The sequence below is a fragment of the Armigeres subalbatus genome, chromosome 2 (assembly GCF_024139115.2).
Source record: "Armigeres subalbatus isolate Guangzhou_Male chromosome 2, GZ_Asu_2, whole genome shotgun sequence".
NCBI classification, from domain to species: Eukaryota; Metazoa; Arthropoda; class Insecta; order Diptera; family Culicidae; genus Armigeres; species Armigeres subalbatus.
Genome location: NC_085140.1, coordinates 443,849,390 through 443,860,596, shown reverse-complemented (window position 1 = coordinate 443,860,596; position 11,207 = coordinate 443,849,390). Strand labels below are relative to the sequence as shown.

General features: G+C 36.0%; 1 protein-coding gene across 1 annotated transcript in view; it reads left to right on the top strand.

The window, feature by feature from the left end:
- Positions 1 to 838: 838 nt before the first annotated feature.
- The window catches only part of LOC134213682 (uncharacterized), a 53,443-nt gene continuing 43,074 nt past the window's right edge, over positions 839 to 11,207 (top strand). The window contains exon 1 of the mRNA XM_062692952.1: positions 839 to 1,291. Within this exon, the coding sequence (XP_062548936.1) occupies positions 1,225 to 1,291 (67 nt within the window). The 5' untranslated portion in view covers positions 839 to 1,224. The remainder of the gene's footprint in view (positions 1,292 to 11,207) is intronic.

The following is an 11,207-nucleotide window of genomic DNA, read 5'->3' as shown; positions in this document are numbered from 1 at the left end:
TAAATGATTGGAATTTTGTTATCATTTAGTCTAAGTTACTGTAACTAGCGCTATAACTCCGTTATTAGTTGAATTATAACAACGTACCATTAGGCAGAGTTGTAGAAAAAGCTTCACACTAGAAGTCCATAATCCAACACATTTTCAAATTCAGCTTTTGGAATGAGTTATTGACAAACTACTAAATGATCGAACGCAAATTACTAAATGATCGATGACATCCTTGAAGGTTGTTTTACAAATTTTTCATTAAGATGGCAGTGTAATAGTTCTTTTCGAGTATATCGTGATTTAGAACTCTTTGTAGCATAAAATGTATTTTTTAGATACACTTGATTGTCATACAGACGTATTTGAACGCCATGAATGTAAGAACATTTCAACAACCATTTTTGATTGTTTTTATTTGTATCTGACTGTGGTAGATCTCTAAATAAGCTGAAACCACTGAACTACCCGCATCACGCCATCGATGTGTGTTGTACATTTGAGTCGTCTTCACACTGAGAAGTTCACAGGTTGTCTCGTCACCACCGGCAGCGTGCTGTTGACATGCTCTCCGTCACTGGCAGTGCACTGCTCGCGTCGTACCTACTCAAAAGCGCTCAAAGTCATGCCTATAGCTAAATATCTATTTGAACGAACTGCTAACGAAGGGGTAAACGCCTGAGAGCATCACCCACCGACTGCGGTGGTGACTATTTTCTGTTATTGTTGTTGATCTATCTCTCACCGACCGGCTGACTCACATCGGCCAAAAGCTGAGCACCACATCAGCGCGCCAGTGCCGTGACTCGACCGGCGGGTACGCGGCCAATATATATAGAGGGGAGTATCGATCGCACCCGGTTTAGTAGAGAGAACGAGATTCGTGAGAGTGGAACATCTCTGCGTGGTTCCAGCAGCAGATAAAATTCGGACGTGCGACGGAAGGAAGTGACGACCGGACAGGCAGAATACCTACTTTTTTCTCCATTTGCCAAAAATTAAGTCTTCCTGGGTGGAGAACAATCACAGGAATCGTGGAACGGAAGTGAAACTTTCAATTTGCAGTGATAGGAAGTGAAAGCCAACCTGTCAAAAGTGGAAGAATCGATAAAGACAGTGAAACGGAAGTAAAAGGTGACAATTTTGGAGTGTGTCGAAAAGTAAAACATCAGTGACAGCAAGGGCTATCGATTCAGTGATTCGCGGCCGAACATTCCAGTATTTAGTGTCGATAAGATGAAAACCTTAGCAACGTACTCCCTGCTGATTGGGGCATTGCTTGCGGCTGCCTACGCGTATCCAGGTAGGTGCTAAAAATAATGACTCCGGGTTGCGGGTGGGCGCAGAGGGTGTCTGTCCCAATGTTATTTGACTGCCAGTTGTTTCATCGCAGCGCTATTCGCGCAAGCAAAACAATAACATCTGTTGATTCAGAGTGCCGCAAATTCGTCGCATTCATTCACTTGACTGCTGATTGCGTGGGGTGGTGGTCGGATTGTGTTTCGGAATAGAGCAGAATGTAAATCGTCCTAAGCGAACACTTGGAGCGGAATGGAATGAAGCTCGGTCGAGATTGTTCGCTGTTTCTAAAACGCTTTGGCATGATGATTTTGATGCTTAAGTTGCGCTGGCAGCATTGCATGTACAAATAATAACTTAATAACAACGTAAGGAACAGTGCGAAGCGAAGTACGTTTTGTGCCTTCACATTATTTTGAAATAGTCAATCTGAAATTTATAATTCTCTCAAAGCATTGTTCAAATTTCATATGACTAATAATAAGGTTCATTGGTGCTTTACTTTTGGTATAAACATTCAATTTAAAATAATAACTATCTTAATCTTAATCTTGAACTGATTTGCGATAAAAAGGAAAATGAATAGAAAAGTGCTAAAAGTCAGCTAGGATTATAATAAAAGTAGACATTTTTTAAATCAGATTGGATCTTGCTTGATTTCAGTAGTCCTTCTCGATCTATATATGATAGATCTTATAAGGGTCCGAGGGAGTTCTATAACGTTGTTTAAAATTGGTTGAGTCTTAAAAGTTTGGGTGTTTATGAGCTCGGATACGAGTTTTTGGTTTCCAAAAGGGCAATTGACCTTTCCCGTCAAAAATTGTATCTCGTTTTATTGTCTCAGTCGATTCTTTGGCTTATTTAAGGTCCACTTTCCCAAAGAACCCATAGTTTTTGAAGCCTCTAACTATTTTAAAAATCGAAAAAGTGCAGCACGTGTAAACCAGTCTGAAAAATTCACCCGATGTTCGTTCAAGCCTAACATTTGGCCAATCTAAAAAAAACAGCATTTTTTCGATTTTTTGTTTTAAATTTTAAAAATACTTTGAGGCGTCAAAAAATATAGGTTCTCTGAGAAAGTTGACCCTAAATAATATAAAGAATCGAATGAACGAATACAAATTTTTGACGGGAAATGTTATTTTTCTTGAAATATCGATACGAAATGTATCAGGAGGTCGATTGAATTTTCGAGAATTTGATTAATTCAGATCGATACATTTATAAAAACCTGTTATGTTGTCTGATTCTGTCATTATTCAGTTATCGAATCTCGATTATTAAAAGCTTTTTGCTTGTTGACGCACATCAGTAACCAATAATTCGTACGATTGACTATGAGTATCGATTAGTATGTATTAGTACGTTAGTGTCTGTGAATTGTTGAGAATGAGTGTCAAAAATAGCTATGCCCACCGTTAATTCTTCCATTGGGATGTCAGCGATTTTGGAAATTTTTGTCGATATTTGTACAGCCAGGTTAAGGGCAAAATTATTCTTTGTCGAAATTTAAGAGAAGCTAACATTCTAAATCTAGACAAATATTTTGCAGCATTGAATTAACATATTAAACACAATTTTCTGGTTTGCTCAAAATCACTGTTTTGCTTTCTTAAACCGATCTGAACATGTTTTGGAAAATTAAAATTTTTTATTCGCGATTTCATTAATTTCACATTTTGATTTTTTAGAATTTTGTTCTGGGAGTTTTTCATCCAATAAAATAAGTTTATCTTCTGTGATTTTTCATAATATTCAGAGTTCATATTCCCATTCAATGCTGACTTATTTCAATTTTCCAATATTCAGAGTTAGTTTTTCATTTTCGGTGTAAGATGTTGGATAAATATTCGAGAGATTCATCATAGTCTTCCTTTAAATAGTGTTATTTGAATAAGTTATAGAGGGTTTTAAGTGACATTTTGATCAAATTTGAGTTGATTGCAATATTAAATATTTTTTATAAATGTAAAGAATTTTCAAATTAACTTCCAACTTCATTTAATACTTTTCAAACAAAGCTTTTCGAAATCTCAACAATTGAAAATTACATAAAATCTAGACCAACATTTGAAAAGGGCGTAACAGTCAAAATTTATTCCTTCTAATTCTTCATCTACATATATAGCTATATATGTGGACAAAGAATCAGAAGGAATAAATTTTGGCTGTTACGCCCTTTCCAAATGTTGGTCTATAAATAATCAAAGTACACCGTTTAAAGGCGGTCTTGAGCTCTAGAGGGTTACCAAAAATATTTGTTTATGTATGAGTGCTTAATTTTTCTGATGATATGGATTTCGACGAGCTGCAGAAAGATAAATTAACCTTCAATACATCTCATGGTTCGGAAGTTCATAGAGCATAACATCGCACATCGCAACATCGTAATTGAGACCGTGCGCACATAGTTTTTAATTGTACGGCTCAGAAAAATCCACACAGCCGCAGCTGTTCCCTTAGAAAAATAAAAAAACGACTTATTCGGCAAAAATGATGCTTTTTGGCTGATTTTCTCGGCATGTTTTCTGAAGCTCATCCGTGCTTCAGATTGCTGAATGCTGATATGTCGGTCAAAAACATAAACAACAATAAGGGATTTACACAAATCTTCAATCTGGCCATCGTTTGATAGAGATCGCTAGTTGAAAGCCGATTCGTTTTCTCAGAAGCGATGTTTATTTTCTTCGTTAATCTCCATATATTAGGCAAGAGACAGCACATTCACACCATCTTGCATCACAAAAGGTAACTACCGCCTGAAAACGATAGCCAAGGGGTGCGACAATTGCGAAAAAACACTAATTTTACAATTTTTGAAAATTTGAATTGCATTTTTTTTAAATTCCAGATATCAAAATGGGTAATGCGATGATTTCTAGCATATTATTTCGACATGTCATACTGCATATTGAATCTTTCTCTACTTTATTTTCTCCGAGGCAGCTCAGTAAGTTGCGACGAGACGGACGCATGGAGAAAACAGAACTGCACTCAAATCATTAATTAGTATTGTAGAATAAGGTTAAAAGACTATTATTCTTCCATTTACTTCCACTATTCACTTTTTATGTATCAACAACCAGATACGTATTTCGTTTCCTACTTGGAAACTTCTCCAGTGTTTGTTATCGACTGAAGAAGTTTCCAAGTAGGAAACGAAATACGTATCTGGTTGTTGATACATAAAAAATGAATAGTGGAAGTAAATGGAAGAATAATAGTCTTTTAACCTTGTAGCATTTCCCCTAAGACGCTCTAAAATAATTAATCATTGTAGGATAGTTCTAAGATATGATCATCTAACAAAACATGTACAATATCCACAAGGGCGGACTTTTGGGTACAAAATTCGGTTAACAGGTTAAGAAAATGTCCATGATTTCATTTCTTTTTCTACAAGTAGAATATGCTTATGTAATCTTAATGATTGAATAAAATACAATAAATTCACACAAACGATATATATGGTTATATGCTGGTTTTATATCACTCTTGAAGAGTAAATTATGGTCATTAAGAGCGTTATAAAACTTAAAATGTTACTTGGGATCGGAAATATCATCTCGAACTAATTATATTGGCGTTTACCAGGACTCCCATTAACTGTTCTAGAATAAAGGAAAAATGTCCTCGGTTTCAAACCTGGGTCCGATCCCTTCGCTACTCTATATACCCGACCATAAATAGTTTAGGGGAGACTGGGGAGACTTGATCCTCTTTTCTGATTTCCGATGTATCTCAGCCAAAAATAAATAAACATACGCGATTTCCACACAGACTCTCTAAGAAATATAGTATTTACCTTTACTGATGTATGACAGTACTTAAAATATTGTTGTTATTGATACATAATCGATTTTTTGGAGTGCTGTCAAAAATCGACTTTAAAAATATTTGAGGGAAATTGATCCCTCTCCAAGAACTTACTTTGATAACATTAGAAAGGTTCCCTTAGATTTTTAAAATATTTTTCCTTCATAATACGCGGAATTTTCAAATTGCTGTGCGTATACATGAACGATTTTTGTTATTGGATTCAACAGCAAATGCAATTTTAAAATTTGGGGAGACTTGATCCCCTTTCTATGATATCTACGCAATAAATAATTTTTCCTTCTAACCCTTCATAAAATATGTCAAATCTACAAAAAATTAGAAGCCTGAAAACAGATTCATAATTTTTTTTAATTTTTTCGCTAATTTTTTGTATGGGTGACTCAAGGGTATGGGGGATCAAGTGTTCCCATATTGAGGCAATAACTTCAAATCCAAATATTCTAAAACTTTGATGGAATGTTGACATTTTCATCAGTACAGATCATTAAGCATATTTATGGCTTTGTGCTGTGAAAAAACGAAAGCATTTGGTCATTGTTATGAAAAGTTGTTCAAATTTTGCGTGGTCAATAAAAAAAATCTTTAGGAAGGTCAAAACATACAAACCGCAAGGTCAAAACATACAAAAGCAGAATAAATAAGGTAAAATAACTCATCACATAAAGGTCATTTGTCTAGAGGATCTTTACTAAAAATACGCTTGAGCAAAACTACTTTTGTTCTTGATAAAAAAAAGTTCAAGTCACCCCGGGGATAAAGTCTCCCCACCTTCCTCTACAGTTCTTTCATTTGTTTTCCACTAAGCATCGTCTTGTTATTCTCAATATATATTTTTTTAATTTCTATCTTTCAAAAGCAATTTCTATGATATTTAAATATAACCAGCAACAAATTCACTTCTCCCAATTATTTTTCAACTTGACAAAATATATTGAAAATAAATCATGTGACTCAATTTTAAAACAATCAGGCAGCATGAATTGAATAGACTATTCTCTTGCGGAAACTGCTCTCTTGTGGTTCATTGGAAAACTGCAAAACAATGCTGAGTGCGCTGCTTGTCTTTTGTTACTTATTGAAGGACGACAATCTAGTTCTTACTGCCGTAAAAGGTTCCGAGGTTCAGACATTAGCAGAATATCGTTTGTGTAGGAAACAGAAAATGCTCTGCTGCACGATAAAAAGATCTCTGGGGGGTGGCTCTTATATCCGATAAATGCCCCTTCGTCTTCTGTAGAGGCAAAGTGTTTGGTGAGTCTAAGTAGAGGTGTGCGCCGGTCCGCAAATCTTCGGCGGAGGCGTTTGTCACAACTTTGGTCGGTGGCGGCGGCGTTCCTTTAGACAAATAAATTAACAGAAAAATCATTTGTGTTTCTCCGGAAAAATATAATGAGCTTCCTTGGAATTTTTTTTATAAATCCACAGGAAATATTTGGAGTTTTCGCGGGAAATTGTTCAGAATGTGGAAAAAACCACATAACATATGTGTAACTCGGGTAGCAAAAGTTGTACCCTTATAACACTTTTTATTTGTTATACGGAAAATCGAAACGTCAGAAGATAGTATAACAGTATTTGATCTAACAAGGGGTCACGCGACTTATATTGTATATCTGAATATTACGCATTGCAAGAAAAATTTGGAACCCTGGAAAATCCAAAGCGCCTCCAATGAATATTTTCCAGGCTAGTGATCAAAGCAGCTAATGCTAGATTTGCGATGTTTTGTTTATATTTATAATTATGACATTGCTAGAAAATATGCTTTACTGAACAGAAAACACATAATTTAATGAAATGTTGAAAAGCTTTGAAATTTTATGTGTCTCAAGGGTCAGCAGAAGCACTGCGATTTGTGGCAGGATTTGACTGCGGGCTCTGGTAACCTTTGGCAGGGTGTTTCTGTATGTACCTGCAAACTGGCTCAACTAAACGTTTCGCTCAGAACGCACTAGTACAAATCTTGGTATTGAGTGGGTCTCTTAACCAAACTGACACGAGGACCTTCGGGCGAAAGAGAAGGTCATTTCATGTTCAATGAGACGCCGTAAAACCAATTGTTACGAATAGTGTAAGCGCTTTGGGACGTGTGACTATATGGAAGCATCATTTCAAATTTGATATGAAGTTGAGATTATGTAAAATACTTCATTGATTAGCTTCCCTAAGAAACTGAACCACTGAAAATAAAATTCAAAACCTAGACAGAGAAGTAATAATTGATCTTTTTGTGTTTAGGGGCACTCCATCAAATGATTGGATTGTATGATGGTTGATTTGCTTTAATAATTTGAGCTCAATTCAAAGCACACTATGCATGATTTGTTCTATGCGGAGATTTTCCTCTGCGCGTTATTTCCGCGGAGCTATCAAAATTTTTCTTTTTCTCCGTAATACGATTCGCGTTGGAATTATACAAAAGATTTTTCCTAGTGGCGTTGGGTGTTTAGGAGCTGAAATTGTTTTTTTATAATTAATTGGAGATTGGGGTAAACAATATTAAAGTAGAAAAGAAAGGAGTTTATTGTATGTAACTGATTTAATTATTGATATTGATTCGACAAACTCGAACAAAATCCATTCGTACGCCACACACGGGCTCTTAACCAGTAAACGATGAATTTGTTTGATGTTTGGTTGAAATATTATGCAAGGTTAAAATACTTCAAACTTCCATTTACTTCCGCTATATTCACTTCTAAATGGAAGTTTGGAAGAATGGAAGTTTGAAGTATTTTAACCTTGTAACATTTTCCCCTCAGACGCTCAATATTAATTATTTCATGAAATATTATGTTTTTATTCGAAAACCGTATCAAATGCTCATTCATTGCTATGAGCATATTTATTATCCGCATTTCTCAAACATTTCCCATGTGTGCCGTCTCTCCCAGTAGTGTGGCAGCGCACCCGAATTTGACTTTTTTCTAACATGTATGTAACCGACTTTTTGTCTTTCAAAAGTCTTCTACACTATGTCTCCTTAAACTATCAATAACAACAAGTAGAGTTTCATTTATCGGATTATTTTGAAGAAATATTGTTTTTTAAAAAGGTGATGCCTCACCTGGATTTACCCTCAGTTAAATGTTCAATGCACAGTTTTGGTGTTTTCTGTTTCGTTTTTACATGTCGTTGAAATTGCTCTACTTTTTGTATAGAGTATTCGGAATACTATCAACCAATCAACAATGTTGCTTCTAATCTATCTTTTGTGATTGTTACGCATCGTAGACAAACATTGGTGTATCCCTCGTCATCCTTTCGAAAAAACCGAAGACTGCGTATATAAAGATTCGTTCCCAATGTAGAACAGTTCTAAGGAATATACTTTTCAACACATGTTGAATAAAATCTAGATTTTTACCATGCTGACTCGAAAATATTATATCAATTTTAGAGGAATTTTGTATTCGTATGATAAATAAGTTAAAATGGATAAAAGACGAACAATTCATCAAAAATCGCCTGAAAATAAATCAAATTAGATTTCATCAAATATAAATTGGTTAGTAACAGCATAGGAGAGACCTTCTTTTGGATGCAATCCGTCATTTTTAAAAACAATGTAGAAAATTGATGATAGAAAAATAAATATCATTATACTTTGGCTACAGATCTTGCTCTTTGTAGTCTTGGAAAAAAGTGTTATAATTTTCTGATCATATGGTATTTGTTTACACTTGAAAATGACAGAACGATGTTCCCGTTCCCAATTATAACAGTTTTGGCTCATCGAAAGGGGGTCAACTTTTTGATTGGATTTTGTTCGAAGATCCACTTATGTTATGTAAATAAACTCTTTGGATTTCAAAGATTTTTTTTCCGGTAGTTCCACAGGAAATTCTTTTAAATTTGCACGGGATTTATTTGTTTTCTAAGAGGAATTTTTAGGAATTACGGGAAATTATTTGTATTGTTCGGAAATTTCACGGGAAATTGTTCAAAAAGAGGAGAAATCATATGGCAGAAAGTCATTCGGCAAGTTGAACGTTAGGCAGTCGAAAACAGTCTGACCGAAACTGGTAATTTGGCCGAAAAAGCAGTTTGCCGTAACGTGTCGTTCGGTCGCATAGGTCATATAGAAAATGACGTTTGGCCGACATGTTCATTCGGTCTACGGCCGAAAATGTTAATATGGCCAAAAATGTCGAACTGTTCAGCCAAACAACGTTTTCAGTCAAATGGTCCTTTATAATCTGTTATGCCAGTAGCTCTTTCTGCAAAACGACTTCTTTATACAAAAAAAAAAAAACAGTTCAGCCGAACGACATTTCCGGTGGTAAGTCCATTTCAACCAATTGGCCCTTTCTGTCAATTGGCAAGAAAAATGACCTATAAGGCCAAATGAGTTTTTTTTTTTCCTTTCCGTGTTGGCTCTTGTTTTGGACGGCATAACGATCGCGCGATTTGCCGAAATTTTGTGTTTTGTTTTTCCCTTAGGACGGTTCGTAAGTAAATTGATGAATATATTTAATTACTTTTACAGCATATACTGTTATTGACAAACGCTCTATATTGTCGAATAGAGCTCCCTATTATTCACCTTTCCCACTAACACAAATTTTCCTTCCCGAGACATCTATGAAGGTAGTATGGGTTCCCTGCATCTTCACTAGTAGATGTTGAACTAACATTCCTTCCCTTCCTTCCGTGATTGTAAGGACGTGGCCATGTATACAACTGCTACTGTATAGGAAAAGGTACTAATCCCAAGTACCAATTTGCGACAATATACAGTAGATTGCTCAATTCAAGCTCTGTCTGGTAAGGGGGCGGGTGTCGCGGGAGAGGGTTCTCTTCGTCGACTTCCCCTCATTTGAATGGAAGTGACAGGCAGGGAGTTTCTTTGCAGTTTATCACCTCAGAATGCAAGTTCGCATTGTTTTCTCTGGTTCTGAAGTGATAAACCACAGAGAGATCTGCTGCTTGTCACTTTTGTTTAAGGGAGGGGGGGTCGACGGGGAGAGTCTTTTCTTGCAACATTCGCCCTTATTCCAGATGGAGCTTGAATTGAGCATTGTATAGCCACCCACGATTTGTACAATCACATATGCTATGCTATGCTATACGGCCAAATGACTTTTTTTGACCAAATGACCAGTTTTTCATTTCGGTCAAATGACATTTTTAGCCAGATGAGTTCCGGTCTAATGGTTTGTTCGGCCAAATGACATATTTGGCTAAACAACATATGGCCATACGGTTCTTCCCGTCGTTTGTCTGAAAGTCATTCGGTGAAGGCTATTTGTTCGAATTCCGCTAGGTAAATTGTCATTTATCTGAATTCCATTTGGCTGAATTGGACGTTTGTCCGAAATGGTTATTAGGTCAACAATAGTTTGGCCGAAAATGTCATTTGGCTGAAAGAGACAAGAGGAAAAAGAATAGAGTATATCAAAAAACTCTACCGTAAAAACGAACAGCATAGTTATAGTAAAGAGTTTTTTATTTTAAATTAAGAAATTAATCTTTGTACTTATGCGTTTCAGAACCCTGATAGCAATTCAGTTCAATGAAAAGTACTTGTTTGTTTACTTGTCATAAGACGAGTTTTTACAATCCCATTGAATTCCACCACTTAATTGTATCTTGACAGATACGTATTTCGACCTCAACAGTAAGGCCGTCTTCAGTGTCTCGTACTTGACTCGACTTGTTTAATTTGTTTAATATTTTTATGATTTTTTCCAGCAGGTGGTCAGGATACAAAAACAATCGAATGAATTGGTGCTTTCTTACTTTTTTTCACGATGATGCGTATTTTACAGTGAGATGAAAATGGGAATGGTTCCCCTATGTTTGTTGTTACGCATTGGGCAAGATTTCCTGCACACCCTTCCATGGAAAATAAAACTAGACACCAATGTCAAATTAATCCAACACTGACATTGGAAATGTTTCCATTTTTACAGTCAATCACACAGCTCTAATAACAATTATGTCAATCTACCACTACACCAAATGACCGAACCTGACAGCCGTTACGCTAGACGGCCATTATGGCAAACGACATTGTGCTAAACGGGATACAATCGCCCAAAAAAATCGTCTAACCTGCGTCGCTATCGGATGAGAAG